Here is a 17826-nt window from a genome sequence, read left to right as displayed (position 1 = left end):
TTGTGGTTAGTACAGGTTGTCATCTGTGTTTGCAAATTTCATTTATTTAAAATATTTTTACTGTTCCCCCTTTCTTATGAAGCCAAGATCCATATCTTTTTTTTGGTGTTTTTGTCCCTGATACTGTGTTTCTCAATGTGGGTTGCTCAGAACACTAATCTCATTCCATATCCCTCAAGAATGGATCCTATAATCAAATATGTGTGGAAAATGCTGCATGAAGTATGCACTTAAGGGGTTCAATGTATATCAGAATAATGCAATTTGTGAAAAGTTATGAAGTAAAAGAACATTACATTTTGCCTAATCAGCACTCCCTACCATTTTTTGATCTTGGAAAATATCCCTTTCTCCCATATCTAGGTATGGTCCTTAAAATATTTAACCAGTACATTGGCTTGCCAGCCAGGCTGCTGTTCAGCCTGTCTCCTCTGCCCTTTCAGAGCCCATGCCCCTAAAAGACTACGGCTCCCACAATTGACCCTGCGAGTATAACTGTGAGCATCTCTTAGCTGTAAATTGGGGTTTGCAGATGGGCACCAGGTTGCCTTCCAGGGTGCAATGCCACCCCAAAGTCACTGTCTCCACCACTGGGGTGCAGGATGATAAGCATAGCCATTGACCAATCAGCACAGGCACTGGTTGTGACGCTGGAGCAATTTCTTGAGGACCTCTGCTGTGCCAACCCTTAATCTTTTGGTGGCTGGACTGTGAGGAAAAGCAGAAAAGTAGGAAGTCCCCAGCTGAGATGCCATGGTAATGAGGCCAGCAGGAGCAACTGCTCAGAGAACTTAGAGAACTTGGTGCAGTAATGATTTACTGACAGGTTTGCAAGTATTTAATTTTTTCCCTCTTGTACCACCCTACCAATGTATGGCAGCTGTTGGTTAGTTCTACTCACAGCATCTCTCAACACTCTGTCTAATTCTGGTTTTGTGGGATACTCCTGGACAACTGCTAATCTGTACTACTTGGGTGTGTGAAAATGCATCGTTTTTTATCTTTCTATCAATTGCTCATTATAAAGCCATAATGTACAAACATGCAGCTCTGTTGGAATGGAGAATTAGCAAATTATGGATCAGTTTTTGAGCTTGGTAAAATCAAGAAGCAGGAGATGTCATAAAAAACAAACAAACAAACAATGACAGACACTTTGAGGGATCTAGATTTGTGGACAAGTGATGCTATAATGAGAGAAAAATGCCACTAACATAGTGTAAGCTCTCTGAAAAAAAAAAAAGTTGCTTATGTAAATCTGAATCAGTCACTCTATTGTCATCTTGTCACATTGAGATTAGAGTTAAATACACACCCACTCACCCACCCACACAGACACACCTACACATACACATACAAATAAGAATGATTCTACATAGAATCCTTATAGAATAATCCTCATTTGCCTTTGTATAGTATATATTTTTACATGTAAAAAAATGTTCATTGAATAGCTCAAGAATCAAGTTAGAAATTATAACCACTCATCACATCCTCTGTAGACTGTTCTACTTCTTTAGCCTCCTATCCTATTATTCCACCAGGAAAATTGAACCATTCTCTTATCTCCAATGTAGTCCTACTGATTTCCACCTAATCACTAGGCTGAACTTATTATTAATAGTATAGCAGTATTTACACATTTCATCCTCTTCCCACCACCCCCTACGGTAGATTTTGTTTATTTGTTATTTGTTTTTGTTTATTTGGGGTTTTTTGTTATTTATTTTTCTATTTGTTTATTCTCAAACTTATGAGTATTTTTAGAGTAATGAATAGAAAAAGAAAAACCCTATACAATAAAAGGAGCTAGAAGAAGGTTAGCAAGATTTCGGAGGCAAGCAAGACCTAGTACAAAGAGAACGTTGACCCGGGAAGGCTAGGATGAGAGTGGGAAAAAGGCAAACACAAAGAGTGGACTGCGTAAGGAAAGAAATCGCAGACATTAGAGAGTAGCAAGAAATTTCACATCAGCTGTGAATTTGGGGAGAAAAAGATAGATATGGAAGGAGCATTTCAAGAATCTTTGTTGTGGTTCATGATAAAATCTCCTGCGAAAGGGTTGAGGAATGCTCCTCAGATATTCTTGGCTATGAAGCCAATGTTTGTTTGATCGTGAAAGACTCGTTCTGAAGAGAGCCGGTTATATATTTCTATTATCCAAGGTACCTGCTGGTCTATGATACTCTTTCTACTTACCTTTTCTAAATTTACCCATTTTCAAGGTTTATAGTTCTTTCAAGAAGTTTTACATACTTCCTTATTACTCAGTGATTTGGAATGTCATATAAATTTTCTAAAGTATTGACTCTTTTGTATTTACCATCTATGTGTACATTTTAGGAAGAAATGTTTTGAATTTCCAGCCAGAATAAATCCTTAATTCCTAATTCCAGGATCACTTTTATCAAACTTTCTTGTTCCGCTGCCTGGTCCAGAGTAATGAATGGTAGTGAGGTTGTTAACACAAACTACTTCTATTTAGTCATCGTGACCTGTAGGAATTTGTAACTTTTCTTAGTAACAGAAATGAATTAAAATTATTGCATTTTTGTGTGTTTCTAATTGAACAAACTTTATTTTCTAAGCATTTTTAAATTCATGTCTCTATCATTGCATTTAACACATTATAACTATTTGTTTATATGTCTTTCTCTCAAATAAAGCCGTTAGGTACTTGACTGAAAGACCTGTGTATTGTATCCTGGCACTTAGGACAGCGTCTGATACATTTTAAGAGCTCTAAAAATGTGAATGAATGACTGAATTTTATTGAGAATCTCTCATGAGAAGAAAAAAAAAAACAGCTGAAAGGAAATTTTATATCTGTCTTCTTTAAATTAAAAAAAAAGAAAGAAAAGAAAAGCTGAGGTATAATGAAAGCAACATAAGGCTTCGAGCCGGAATACCTGAATTCAAATTCTAACCGGCCTGTTTATTAGCCATTTTCTTTGAGCAAGTCACTGAAGGTCTCTCAACTACTTTCTTCAAATGCAGATAATTATCCCCATAACACATGGTTGTCATGATCAATAATATTAAAATTTTTGATATACAGAAATTTTTTTCATAGAAAAGGCAGTTAATACCCATGATTCAATATGAATTAATATGTCATTTACCAATGGCTAGATAAAGATGAGAGAATCTACAAGACATACAGATTCAGTGCCAAGAATTGATATCCTCCCAACTCCGGGTTGCTTAACACTGGAAAAGACCATTGAGTAAGATCGTGAAATTTCACTTATTATTGAGACATTTTCTTTCTTAAATAATAGAACAGACTGAATGACCTTTGAAGAGAACGACCCACCATATATTCTCTGACTCATGAAAGCAAACACAATTTGTAGATAAATCAGGAGAACCTGCTTTTCCTCTATGCCAAAGGTAAAACAAAAGTTTGGAAATGTCATATCTAACTAAAAGCTCTTTAATTCTTTGGTCAATTCAAGGGCCACCCTCATCTCTTAATCTTTTTAAATGAACCACATCTTTTATGCACTGTGCGTACATTAAGCAGCAGTAGAGAGATGGTGTTTTAATTTTTACCAATTCAATTTAAATGCAAATGTTAACCACTCACATGATGCTACTGTGTACATAATTAAACATCATTATATACTACATGAATCATTTGGAAACCTCCCGAGAACCATTCTGCTATGTAAAACATGCATTATACTGACAAGCAGCCAAATGACGTATACTTCTGTCCTCATTAATGCTCCTTTTGAATTATAGGTCAACCGATTATGGAACAACCTATGAGAAGCTGAATGATAAAGTTGGTTTGAAAACGATTTTAAGCTATCTCTATGTGTGTCCTACCAACAAGCGTAAGGTAAGAAATGTATATTCAGCATGCTACTTATTCATGACGTGACTTCTGTCTTGGTTGGCTAACCTCTTTAGCTACCTAAAAATCCATTACGGTTGAGCTGGGATTAGAAATGTAAAGATGAGTTGATGGATGTTAAGGTTGTGAAATGTCTGACACATCATAATTTTCAAATCAGCAGCTGTGAATATAGGAGGGCGAGGGGTAGGTAGAGCTACTGTTTCTGAAAGGCAGCTACAGGGAATGGGTCTTGTTGAGTGGATGCTGCTGACTCTCTGGTAAGAGCTCTGACCAGTCAGTCGCAAGAATCTGAATGAGCCTTGACAAGACAGCAGAAAAGATGGGTTTTCATCTGATGTCCCAGTTTTCCCTTGGCGTGGAATAAATAGGTTAACTAAAATTTAAGTGAATGCATCGTCCTACAACAGGTAGAAAATTTTATTTTTAAAGTTTGTTTAACCTGTACAGAAATGCCAGGATAGAGGCAGTGCATTTGGCAGAAGAGAGTAGCTTGGAAAGAGTGGTGAGGTTAGTCCCATCTGAGCATAGACCTTAGCTGCAATAAGCCTTAGAGAGCCCCATATCCAGCACCCTTTACAGATGAGAAAACTGGGGTTCAGAGAAAGGAAATGCTTTGTCCCCATTGCAGTTATGGGCACAATTGGGACTAGAATCCAGGTTTATTAGTTAGCAATCACACTTCTTCCACTACATCATGCCTCTATTACGATGGCTTATCTACTCTTCAGAGATGTCATCTTTTTTTAGGAAGAAAATGTTTGCTTTTAAGTCAGAAAGACATAGTTGTCTCAAAAGGAGAGTGGTGCTACATCTGTACTTTTGTTCTTACAAACTTGCATTGTCAAATTATGAATTCTGACATTTAATTTATAAATATTACATAGGTCACATGAACTAATAATATCCACCAGGAAATAGAGTGTTGTTCATTAATATGTCCTGTGCCACATTCTGTTATTATGGTAGCACTGATAGCTATTTTCTCATCTCAGGTTTTTCTTTAGCCACTATTAGTGACCTTAGGTTGGTTCTGCATTTTGTCATCTAGACTACAGAAGGTGATGAGAATATCTGTCAAGCAATCAGTCTCAACTCTGGCTGCATATCAAAGGAACTATTACTAGGTGGTCCCCAAATGTGCAAGCTCGCGCCCCACCCCTGTTGCTCTGGATTAGGGCTTGTGTAACTATAATATCTTGAGAAAGCACCCCAGATGCTTCTGATATGTATCTAGGATTAAGAACGACTAGTGTAAAGTATAATGTTCCCTCTGGCTGTAAGCATTTCAAGTTCTTCAGTAGAAGAAGTCTAACTTTTCAGTTGAACAAAAACTCTGGAGTCAGATGGCTTGAGTAAAAACCCAGCTAAACCAATTGCCAAGTATATCAGTATGGTGGTTTACTTAATCTCTTCAACCACAGTGACATTACATTTAAAATGGGGATAATTACAGTACCTGCCTCCTGAGGGGAGTTGTAAGGATTATGTGAAATTAAGCATTTCAAGTGTTGAGCACAGAATAGTAAAGGTTTAATCAATGTGTTCTCCTTACTTCATTCTCCTTTCTTATCTTCCTGCTCCTCCTGCTTTATATGATTATTAGAAGTAGTAGTGATGCTTATCCTCTATAAATAGCAGTGTCCAAAAGAACTTTCTGTGATGACAGAAATGTTTTTCTAAGCTGCCCCATGCTTTAGACACTAACAACTTGTGGCTGTTGAGTGTTTGAAATATAGCTAGTGTTAATTGAGTAACTGGATTTTAAATTTCATTTAATTTTAATTAGTTTAAATTTATATAGCCACATGTGGCTGATAGCCACAGCATCATATAGCACAGCTCAATAATGTCAAACTCACACATTTAGAACTATAGCCTGGACATTCTTATCTTCCCCTCCCTGGCTGGTTACTTCATCAATAATTACATCTAAACAATTTTGATCTTGTGTATGCAGTCCCAAATGGAGGAACTGAACTTGTATCCTTTATTTTTGTAACAAGATTTAGTTGTTTGTTGGCTTTGAATCGATTTTTGTAATACCTATTGATTTTTCCTCTAGTTCACATTTTTAGTAAATTTAATTTAACAATCAACAAACTGTATGCTAGGAAATGTGCTATGCATTATAGGATATAAAGAGAGATAAACCGGCATCACACCCTCAAAGGTCCTATATTCTAGTAGTAAATGCAGCATGACTTTTTGTAATTGAAAGATTCCCTGAACTAAAAATTCAGGAATCTAGGTCCCTGCTTTGCATCTATTTCTACCTAACAGGTGACTTTAAGTGAGTCATTTACATTTTCTCCATTTGTAAAGTGATATAGGCAAAAATAAAGGAATTTACAGGTGGAAGAGACCTTAGAATTGTTCTGATCTACTGATGGTCTGCTTTATTGATGCTGTTAGAGAAGAACATGATAAAAAAGGTAAGATGCCAAACATTGCATATGATTATAGGCTTTTCTGTAGTTGTAGAAGGTATGGTAAGGATTCAGAGACTCCAAGATTATTTTCAGGAGCTGGACTCAGAGTGAGATTCTCAAGTTCAGATGCAGCCCCTAAGACTGGACGGGAAGCTTAGAGGTAACACAGCAAAGAACCTTACGATCAAATCCACTCAGTTCAATACACCAATATTAATCAGGCTGCACAATTGGTCTGTAGTTATCTGAAGGGCTTTAAAAAGGGCATTTGGCCATGGGCATTTAGCTGATCTCAAGACTTGGCACACCCTAGTTCTAGAAAAAGAGAAGTTGGTGTCCATGACTATGATGGAATAGCTTTCTCGGGGCCTGTTACTTTCCAGAAGCAGAAGTGGTCCTGAGTTGTTTAAATTGCAATGTTTATGAGTGAGCCTAAAGGAAAGGATCTTCTCCTCTACAGATAAATGAGGCCTTTAGGGTCACTTTCTGAGATGCTGATAGATTTAACAAATATTGGAGGACAATGAAGGTCTTTACAATGGTACAGAATCAATAAAGTTGTCATAGCAGTATATTTGTGTACAGTTTTTCTACTTATGAGGTGAATTTATCACCACGAAATATGTATTCTTCTCCCTCAAAGGTACATATTTGAACCAAAGAGATAGTACTTGCACAACATTTAAAGTGTGAATATATTTTCCCCAATCAATGAGAGTTTATGAAAAAAAAAAGAAGAAGAAGAAGAAAGAAATATCAGGCTCTATTAATTATGCAGAACAAAGGCATCCAAGTTCACTCCAATTCTCCTAGGACTGCTGCTATCCTCCAGTGAAAAAAGACAGGCTCCTTTAAAAAGTTGTATTAATTCTTTCAGGTCTCTAGGGTGCTATCTAGCAAGTTAAAATCTTTTGTACCAGACACTTCCCTCTGCTTTTCACACCAGTGGGAGCAACTGGAATAAAACTGACAACATCAGGGTAACTGTCTTGAATTCCCAGAAACCTGTTTTGCCTTCACATTCTTATTGCTATTTTTAGCGGTTTGTGAGGACAAGAGCAGTTCTTCAATCATCGTGCTTCACACAGCAGGCATCATGCCCTGGCTTTGCAGGCAGCTTGTTAGGGGCATTATTGGGATCAGAGTCCAGAATAAAGCAGGCTCTTATTTACAGTTTAAATTGATGATCATCCATGGGCTCTTTCTCTGCAAGCCTGCCGTAAATTACAGCAGCTTTCCTGGGGCAGGTCTGTTACAGTAAAAACTATAATCTCATCATATGTCAGTCTAAGAAATCTGGACTAACTAAAAGACATAGAAAGCCTACTCTCAGGTATTATCCTGGCTCATTCCTAGTCTCTTTCAGAAGGGTCCCTGCACCTGGCCTCTGATATATGAGGTTGGCCCAACAGAACAAGGCTGAGTGGGTCCTAGTGCCAGAGGAGAGTCAGGCTAGCTATCTGTCACCAAGTCTCAGAGGGAGAACACTTCTCCCACCTCCAGTTCATGATAAATCCCAAGGCTTGTTTGTGTCAGGAGAGGTTTATTGGCCACACACATAGAGTCTGCTATAAGAAAAGATGATTTAACACACGTGTACCTGAAAGGAACAGCTTGGATGCAGAGGGTGATAGGAAGAACTAATAAAAATGTAGCAAAGAAAAAAAAATGTTGAAATCTCACTCAGTCTCACTCTTAAATTCTCTCTGAGTTTATTTGTATTCTGCCTGAAAAGAAAAAACTTCCATATACTCTGTGCATATCTATCAGCGACACCTTCCCATCACCCCCAACCAACCCTGGCTGTTCTTCCTCCATGAAAGGTTAGATAACATCTTCAAGGGTAAGGAAAACAAAACCCCTAGTGGAATTCATTGGGAAAGAAAAGGGGGAAAAAAAAAAGCTCGTATTTTTAAAATTTGGAACAGCACATTCTTATAGTTGTTATAGTCTCATGTTCTCTGCACACTATGTTTTCAAGGAAGAAAAATCCTAGACAGTATTTGTTCTTTATGTTTCCTGTGCCCCCTTCGCACCCCAGTTCCTTCTCATTTGTGTTATCACCACTTAATTTATATCATTCGTGCTGAGAGAATCTTCCAAGACTTTCATCCTATAAATAGCACCCTAGCTCCTCAGAACACATTGATCATTGCTATGGGATCCTTGGTACATGCCCCTCGCATTAAACACTGTTTGCATTTTCTCCAGATGTTTAGGTTTTAATTACTATACTGCATGGGACACTTTCTAAATAAGGATTTGATTGTTGACTCCTTATCTCTTTATGTTCGGGCATGCTTCATTCCTCTTATCATTTGCTTGGGTGATCTGTTTACCATATATTTGACTTTTGAGGATGGGGAAGAGGTGAGGTTGATAGGGTCCCTCAACTTCCCTTAGGAAGAATCATGTAGTCATCGAATCCAAACCTAAAAGATGTTGGGAATACTCAGATTCTACTTGTTTGTTTGACAGATAGGGAAACTGAGTCCCCGAGAATTTAGTGACTTGCCTGAGGTTACATGGAACTGGTGAATGACAACCTAAGATCATTATGCCTTGAAAGTAAACCTTAAACGTTACTTCTCCCGTAAAATCTAATCAATATCCCTAATGGTATTGTCTCACCCCCTAGCATCTTTAAGGCATCTGTTTTCTTTTTTCCTAGCACTTTTCTCACACTTCTGATTATACTTGGTTTTGACCACATCTAATCCCTCCTTTAAAATACGAAGTCCTAGATGGGATAAAGTGCCTGGATCAGCTTTGTAGTCTTTAACGTGCCGAGCCTAGGGTTTGGGTTTACAGTAGGTGTCCAACACATGGCTCAGTATTTGAATTGCACTTAGGTTGGGTTTTGGACTTTCTGGCTGGAACATGAAAAGGAAAGTGCCCTGTAAAATCAGCTTTGGCTCATTTATTTTCTCTAATTATAAAATTAATTCTTTCAAGTGAATAAACAGTAAAGATTCCCTGTAGATTTTAGTCATTTCTAGGTCATAATGTATAATTTTATCTTTTCTAACCAAGAAGAACATGATTAATATTTAAAATGCCAGGACTTTGCATAGCACTCACTTGACATTATGTGGTGAGGCCAAGGGGAGCTGGGGTATTGTATAATACATCAAAGGGGGCGCATGACATTTCCCTTGGCAGACATGCAACACTTGCTCATTCCACCCTAACTCTTTCATCTGTCCCTTTGTACACAAGATCATCCGTTCGCCTCTAATCTTTTAAAAAGAATGTATGTTTCATTCATAAAGAAGTGCCAGAGACAGAGTGGAAGTGGCATTTTCCAAACTTCAATAAAAGTGACTTTTCTTAGTGAATAAATGCTCACTTCCCTACACTTAACCTGGGGAATGATGACTAAAGGGCAAGATCATCTCCTCTGATCCCTTTTTGGGTGTAGCTAAGTGTTACACTTTTTCAGTCCATCAAGCATTGTTCACTTTTCTTCTTGAGCACTAAGAAAATAAAATCCAAGAAAGCGTGCCACTTCTATATTTTTTCTCGGAGTGATTTTTCTAGCAGTTATCTCCTGAGTTTTAAACAAGCTACAGAATAAGTAGTGCAAAATGTTCTCTTTGAAACAGGAACAGAGTGCCAGGAATAGTGCCCACTAGACAACCCCCTTGTCACACAAAGGAAGCCTTGGGGAACCCTCTGGAACTCCTGGGCTCTATAGAACATGGTTGGAAAAATAAAACACTGATCTAGGATGCTGAACTATATCTGAAATAGCCACGTACCCTATACTATTATATATATATCAAAGCACTTACAATAACATTCATAAATAAAGAAAAGCTAATAAAATTAGTCTTTTCCTTTTTTAACACAGTATGTTACATTACATAAGTATGTAGTTGATTTTTATTGGATATTATCTGTATCTCTCTAAAACTAATATTGCAAGAAATTTTTTAAAATTAATAATAAAGAAAAGCATGTTCAGACAATAAATTAGGAACAGTGCATGGGTTCCAAAACTATTTTTTCCTTCCCTCTGTCTCTCCCAATCCCCCATATCTCTTGATTTGCCTGGATTCTCAGAACTAATCAGGTTAACGTGTAATTTACTGTGCTATGTCATGCGGCATTAGGTAGTACTAAGTACTTCTTTGTTAGAAGGAAGCTTTCTGCATAATTATCATCATATATTTGTTATTTTTCATTGGTAAGATGTTAAGTCTATCACATATAATAAGCAATCTAATACATTAAATATTAATTATGAATTAGTGATTTAATAAACTAAGTTTATATCCATATGTGGATCAAGTTTATAGGTTATTGACATTATAAATTAGAATTTTATTAGCTACATTTATGTTTAAAAAAAAGAAAAGATATGGGTAGTTAGCTAGATAAATAGGTAGGTAGAAAGGTGATTCATAGGTCCACAGATAAATCTGTTCTAATTTTAGATAATGCTTTCTCTATTAAAAAAATAGAACTCTATGTTTTGGTTTTACTCCCTTTTATCAAGTGAAGTTAATGGAGGTAGTGATAACCTAAACTAGTTTCCAAATTTTATGAAGTAAGATTGATCTGGAGACTGCATGTTTTTTATATCACTGACTGGTTATCAGAAGTTAGGTTGCTGCTGTAGCCAGGAGATCCGAAATTGTCAAAGCCGAAAGGAAAACTTTCAGAGGCTGACCATTTTTCAAATATGCATAATAGACTATCTGCTCAGTCCTCTTTGAGGAGGGATTTTTTTTTTTTCAATTTAGTTATCTATCCACCTACTTATTTATTTATTTTTGCCTCATGATCTGTCCTTATTAGAGCTCGTGTTCTCTGAAGTCTGTCTGGCCTAATGTTAAGTGCCCATCCGTTACCCTTTTAGGAAGGTCAAATGCATTATTTCTGGTTGGTTCCAAGTTACGCTCTGCTGTAGAAAATGGTTAGAGGTCTTTTCAACATTCTGGTCTGTTTGCTTCCAGCACACTCCCTGTGGTTTCTCAGGGGTTTCCATCATCCGGTGTTTGACATACTGTATCTAGAACATTTGTTTCTAGTGAATAGCCTGTGCTGCTCTGGTGATGGATGGAGATGAATGTCAGCTGCTATAGGAAATTTGCCATATTTACTAGAGTGGAGATGTTTCACTCCAATGTAGCAGAACTGCCCCAAGCTCTCTGTTGGAGCTGTCAGGAAAACAAAGTCAATGTGGATGAATCTTTAATAAAACCGCTATTTCTTCCCTGGAGAAATTAAGAGAGTATCACCAGCCTAACGGGCTAAATTGTTTACATTGAGATGTTCCTTTTGCTGCCCTGACCTTTCTTTTGACTAAACCTTCTTGTCATGGTTTTGTCCCCTCTGTTCCTCTAGTCACCCACTTCCTTATTTCACTGGTCCCTAACGTCACAAATGCACCTCATCTCATAACCTTTCAAGTCAACTACTTAAATTAAGTTTTACAGGACAAACACTATAGTGTGTAGGTAACAAGCAGGCCTAGACCTTCATAGGTGAAAAGGTCTGCACTATGGGATATGCAATGCAATGGCTGGGAAAGAGAGAGAAATCTCTTCTTCTTTGACTGCTTGGGGTTATGTGTGTTTGTTTGAGAGTAGAATACTAAGTGTTGCCCAGTTGATAGCATCTGCCACCAGGAAATGAGCATGCCTGTAAGTAGAGAAAAGGACAATGCGGATGAATCCAAGAAACAAAGGATGGATAAAATGAAAGCATCCTGAATACACAACCTCTCACAGATAAGAAGAGGCGTAGGAGGAAAGGAACAGATGTGAAGCCAACAGAGAAGATGGCAGAGATGACTGCAAATGATTTAAACAGCAATGAGAGAAAGCCAATACAAAAACGGCACAATGAAGACAGAGGGTAGAAGCAAAAGAAATAAGAAAATTGTGAATATTTTCAGCTGTACAAGTTAAACAATCTCTTGAGATCTCCAAGAGAGGGGAGAGCTAATTTACCAGGAACTTATTAAGACCTGCAGAAGGAGTACAATTTACCCTTATCTTTCTGTTCTTCCTGAGTGGTTTCAAAGGGGTAAAAGATGTTGATGGCTGTGGCCGAAATTGGTTTTGCCAGGAAGGAAAACACAATTATGACTCAAGTGTGGGGGTTAGGCAGGCCTCGATCTAGACTCCCCGGCTCCCCTGCAGCAGATTCAAATATCCTTGTGTCTGCCCATACTTAATGGACTTTTGTCCCTTCAATTCTGTCTTTCCTAGCTACTCCCCCATACCTCTGTGGAATGTTCTCTTATATTTATGTGTATACCTTGTATTTTGTTCACTTGTCAGGTGGACCTATTCAGCACCTATTTCCTGTCACTACAGGAAGCTCCAGTTTGCCATTTACAGGCAGTCATTGTGAATTTTTGCTCAGTGGCGTCATTAGTTGTGGTGCAATGGTTAATCTTATGGACCCTGGAGCCAATCTGCCTGTCTTTAAATTCTAGCTAAGCTACATACTAGTTGTGTGCCCTTAGACAAGGTTTCATTTGTTGGTTTGTGTGTTGTGAACCTCTGTGGGATGCAGTTTCTTCTACTCTAAACTAAAATATAATGATTGTGTCAACATCATAAGTTAGTTATAGGCAGTAAAGAGTCAAAACAAGCAAAGAATGGTGCCTAAAACCTAGCACACATTCAATGAATGTTAGTTTCATTGTCATCATTATCTGTTTCAAATTATATGGCCATGCCTTATGCTGTCATTTGTCAACTCAACCAAAAGTTATTAAATGCCTATTTTGTTTCAGATCTTTTTTAAGCACTAGTAAGTGGAAATATAAGACATTGTTCTGGCTCCTAGGGATTGTGCAGTCTGATAGAGGAGATGAGTGTATAAACAATCAGTTACCATACAGAACTTATATATCATGATAGCTATGCACATAGAACTCTATCTTTGCCTACTCTAGGAAGATCTCACAGAAGTAAATATTTGTCAAAGGAGAAGGGGAAAAGAAGATGAAAACTGTCTTTCAGTGAATGTGCTGTGAGAAACCAGTGTTCACAAGCACAGTGCATAGCTTTGAGTGGTTTTCAGATTTAAATGATTGTCTATTTTGTTCCTTAAAAGATGTTTAATTTCCATTGATATTTGACTATAATCACAAATTAAACCCAAAAAAGTCGTGACCCATTTGAATTGCAATTCTTATATAATAATTCAATTTATTTTCATTTTTTTTTCCCAAAGAAAACGTCTCAATCTGTTGCCCACGTTGGAGCACAGTGGTACCATCATAGCTAACTGCAGCCTTTAAACTCCTGGGCTTAAGTGATCCTCCCACCTCAGCCTTCTGAGTAGCTAGGATTACACACACATGCCATGTTTTCAATTGTTATGAACTTTTTTCCTGTCTTGCTTGTAAAATCAATAAATGGGCCGTGGTGACATTATTAATATTGAATTAATAGAACTAAAATTCACCCTATTATTGATTTGATATAGTCAGCATTTATCCCATGTAACTATTGGTGAGTCAGAACTATTGATAAGATTTGGAGGTGCAATATTAAGAAGAAATCAATGGACACATATTTTATTGAGCACCTAGCTTGTGCCTGGTTCATTGCAAGCACAATAGTGAATATAAAACAAGCATAAACCTTGCGTGGCCTTCACAGAATTTACCATCCCATTGCAGGGATGCATTTAAATAACATAAGGAGGTGGACTGTGTCATTTGCATCATACAGATGACAAAGGCTCTAAGAGTTTGGAGAGAAATGTAATCAGGAAAAGTCAGGGAAGCAGCATTAAGTTGGCCACTGAAGCAGATTGGTATGACACAGGGTCATGACATTCACAACAGAAAATTATAATTTAGTTGAACCAACATTTATTGACTACTAGGCATCAGAGATACAAGCATGCATAGTACAGGGCCCTGTCTGCAAAGAGCTCACAGATTAGAAGAAGCAGGTAGAAATGAGCATGAGGTTTGCATTGGTACAGGTACCGTCCCTTACATTTCTCAAAATCTTAATAATTTCACATTATATATTACACATCCTACTCTTTTGCACCCTAAAGCTTATAAAGTGTTTATTTGACAGATTGTTTATCCAAATTGTTGATTTAGATCATACAGTCCCTATAAACTTATTGGACCCTGTGGAGCCTGCCTGGATCAGGGCAGTGGGTGAATATTGGAAAATTGGCGAAATGAGAAAAATGGAGTGAAACACAGCAGTAAGAGAAGCAGCCAAGCATTTGTGGTGAATCAAGTGGGGCTTGATGTTCCAAAGACTAGTACTTCATCATTCTCTCCACTACATTCTAAAACGGGCCCAAATTCCCTTGAAAGAGAAGAGCTACAACTTGACAAATGATGATGCTCTCTCCATCAGCACCCAGATTTCGCTGGGATGGATGCAGCTTTTCTTCAGAGCCAAACCCATCCAGTGTGACTCAAATAGTAAAAGTGTTTGAATTTCAGAGGTCGTCCCGGAAAAGAGCCGAACCTATGCTGGGGAAAAAGATGTTGAATCTCAGGAAGGCACCTCTCTGATATTAAAAGCAGTCTGCTGTCTTTTGAATTTGTGTTCTATGGTGTGTTTGTGTGTGTCCACCACTTAAGCTTAAGCTTTATTAGCGCATTATTTAACCAACTGATTTACATATTTTCTCCACTGGCTAATGCTGTCTCTGTTCCTTGGTCCCAAGCCCTTTGTGCTTCCATTTGGAAGGACATTACTGACATTTACAAACTCCCACAGAGGACTCAGTCAATTACTACCATAGATGCCCATTGTTCCAAGAGAGCTGACCCTCACCCCCAGGCACCAATTAAAATCTATTGCTTCTTATCGCGCAGCGCTAGTGCTTGCTGTAATTCTGGCTCAACTCCCAGCGTAACTGGTGGGACGCATTCTTCTTAGTCTTCATCTTGTTATTACTTTTCTTCCCCAAACAAGAAGAGAGGGATGTGAAAATGAAAATGTATGCTTTCTCTAAAAGAAGAATGGGCAAACCACCAGAGTTACCAGTAGTTTTCAATTAAATAACATTTTGTGTCAACCTAAATGAATATCCTAAATAAATAAAATAATTAGGAAAAAATTGGGATATTGCCTGCAGGTTTATCTCAGATTCACACATCAGCAGAGCTCTCTAATTACTTCCTAATGATGATTTCTTGCTAATTGCAGGGCTACTCTGCCCTAGGCATAGCTGGGTCTGCTCTACAACAAGCTGACAGAGAGACCGAAGTCCCAGAGTGTGAGAAGGCAGGCACTCAGCCCTCTACCTGTCAAATTATGTGAGTTGCTAGAATAATGCTAGGATGGTAGCCTTTAAGTTTCTTCCTAGAATCAAATTTGGGATCAGGGCATTTAGAGCTGGAAGTAGTTTGAGATTACAGATGTTTGTTGTAGGAAGATTAGTGTTTCTGACTGATCCGTAGCCATGAGATGTGCTAATTTAGAGACACGAGCATGGAAATGTATTCAAAGGCATATCCTCCCCTTTAAAACTCTTTCCAGTCTTAACCTCTATTTCCCCACCTTCTGTTGTGCTGGGGGCACAATGCTGCTGACTTTTAAATGGAGTTTGAAGTCAAATTCTACCAACCAAGTTATTTTGGTAGAAATGGCCATAGTATAAACACAGTGGCCCAGAAACAAGTCTGACTACACTCCGATTGAGACAAGAGGTTCCGATTTGCTAAAAAGTAAATGGAGCTTGAAATTTGCCTTTCCCTGTTTGGTTTAAAATTCCAGATCTAAGCAAGTTAAAGCTTGACAGAAAGCACTGTCCTCTTCTTGTGGAAATAGCCTCTTCCTTTCTTCCCACTTTGTCCCGGCACTGTTAGTGCTAACCGTCAGATGGAGCAAGTGCAATTAATTATTTGCTCTACAGAGAAAATGGTTCCTGCAGTTATATTTCCCTTTCTTTTCCGTCCTCTTTAGTATTGGAAAATGTGTAGGCTTGTGAAGGTTATACTTGTATGACAGTTTAAACTTTCCCAAGAACCGCAACATTTCGCTTGTCCCAACTCGCAAGCCTTAATAGTACGGACTGAGAATACAGCGTGGTGAGTAGGAAGCCATCTGGCTCCCTGGAGATCCAAGTCAGCGTTCTATTACCCAGTAACCAATGGAAACTGGGAAAACACATTTGATAAAGCCCAGAAGATTATCAAAACCAAGCATTTGGCACTGTTTACTATAAATACAAAGTTTTGCTCTTAGTTCTTTATGTTTCTCCCATATACACCTAACTCAGGGGAATCACAAAGAACTATGAAATAAATATATGGGAAAGAGCAGTGTTGCAATGTTGGGTGTTACTTACCTACAACTGCTTAGTTTGTTGCTTCTTTAATTTCTTTTCTTCTCTCCTTCCCTCCTTCCCTTCCTCCTTCCCTTCTTTCACCCTTCTCTCCTTCCTTCCTTTCTTCTTTCCAAAGGTCATTTGTGTAAAAGACAGAATAACAAGACCACCTTACATATTTACAGCATAGTGTATTTTCAAAATGATTACAAAAATGTGTATCTGTGTTTGTATAATCATCTCATCCTTACAAAGATACCGTGAGGTGGATAGGAGAGGTTATGGCATTGCTGTTTTGTACCTGAAATCTTATTAGTGACTGGTGATCTTTAAGGCAGGTCTTTGTGTTTCTGATCTGTGTTCCTTCTGTCACTGTTTACTGTTTTCGAAACACTGCTCTAGTTTCTGGGAGGGTTACTTTTTACAAGAGTTCTTGAGGCTAAGTGCTGATTCCTCTATAGACCTTCAATACATTTCATGTTTTAAATATGAATTATATAATCTCAGATAAAATGCAAAGCACAGAGAAAATGCAAAGGCAAACCATATGTCACATTTTAAGTCTGCTTGTATAAAATCATTCAGCCTCCCGCTTATCATTTCATGATAACAGCCTTGACAGCTTTATAGGATAAGCTTGATGCTTTTAGAAATCTGAAAAGGATTCCATAGAGAGGGGCTCAAGAAAACCTCAGTTTAACCTCAGTTTTCAATACTGGTTCCTGGGAAGGACTCAATAAATACTTGCTAATCAATCAATCAATTGATCAATTAGTAGATGAATATATAAATAAAAGGAAGTTTGTGATTTATATTGCTTGATATTTCCAAGACTAGAGTTGCCAACAACAACCAGGGTAGATTTTCAATGACAGGAAGACGTACAAAATGACCCGGATATTATTTTTCAATTCTATGATGCCACTCCTGCAACTCGGCACTATTTCTTGTTCTGGCTTTGAGCTTTCCTGATTACCTAGTGGGCTGCATCTATTTACTCACAATATACAGTCATGTGCTCTGAGTTGTTTTTCTCCACTGGAGGTAATGCATGTCAGAAATGTGCCTATCCAACACCTGTGACCAGTGGCATGAGGAACAATACAGCTGGCCAAAGTTTGGTGCAAGGATCTGCTTAGAGGTAGATTCCATTGTCTTGAATGATGCTTCTTGTAGAAGTCACAGCTGAGAAATGGTTCTTCTACTGTTGCATGTACGTGCTGGGCATAACTTGCTCTTTCCCTTGAAGAACTT

At 38.0% G+C, this 17826-nt stretch overlaps 1 protein-coding gene across 4 annotated transcripts in view; it reads left to right on the top strand.

The window, feature by feature from the left end:
- Positions 1-17826, top strand: part of SORCS1 (sortilin related VPS10 domain containing receptor 1) — a 467434-nt gene that overhangs the window by 251540 nt on the left and 198068 nt on the right. For all 4 annotated transcript variants that reach the window (XM_069461103.1, XM_069461105.1, XM_069461104.1 and 1 more), the window contains exon 3: positions 3748-3847. In XM_069461103.1, coding sequence (XP_069317204.1) covers positions 3748-3847 — 100 coding nt within the window. The remainder of the gene's footprint in view (positions 1-3747; positions 3848-17826) is intronic.

The sequence above is a fragment of the Eulemur rufifrons genome, chromosome 28, assembly GCF_041146395.1.
Source record: "Eulemur rufifrons isolate Redbay chromosome 28, OSU_ERuf_1, whole genome shotgun sequence".
Classification (NCBI taxonomy): domain Eukaryota; kingdom Metazoa; phylum Chordata; class Mammalia; order Primates; family Lemuridae; genus Eulemur; species Eulemur rufifrons.
The sequence above is the reverse complement of the archived record's forward strand: the minus strand, read 5'-3'. Positions and strand labels throughout refer to the sequence as shown.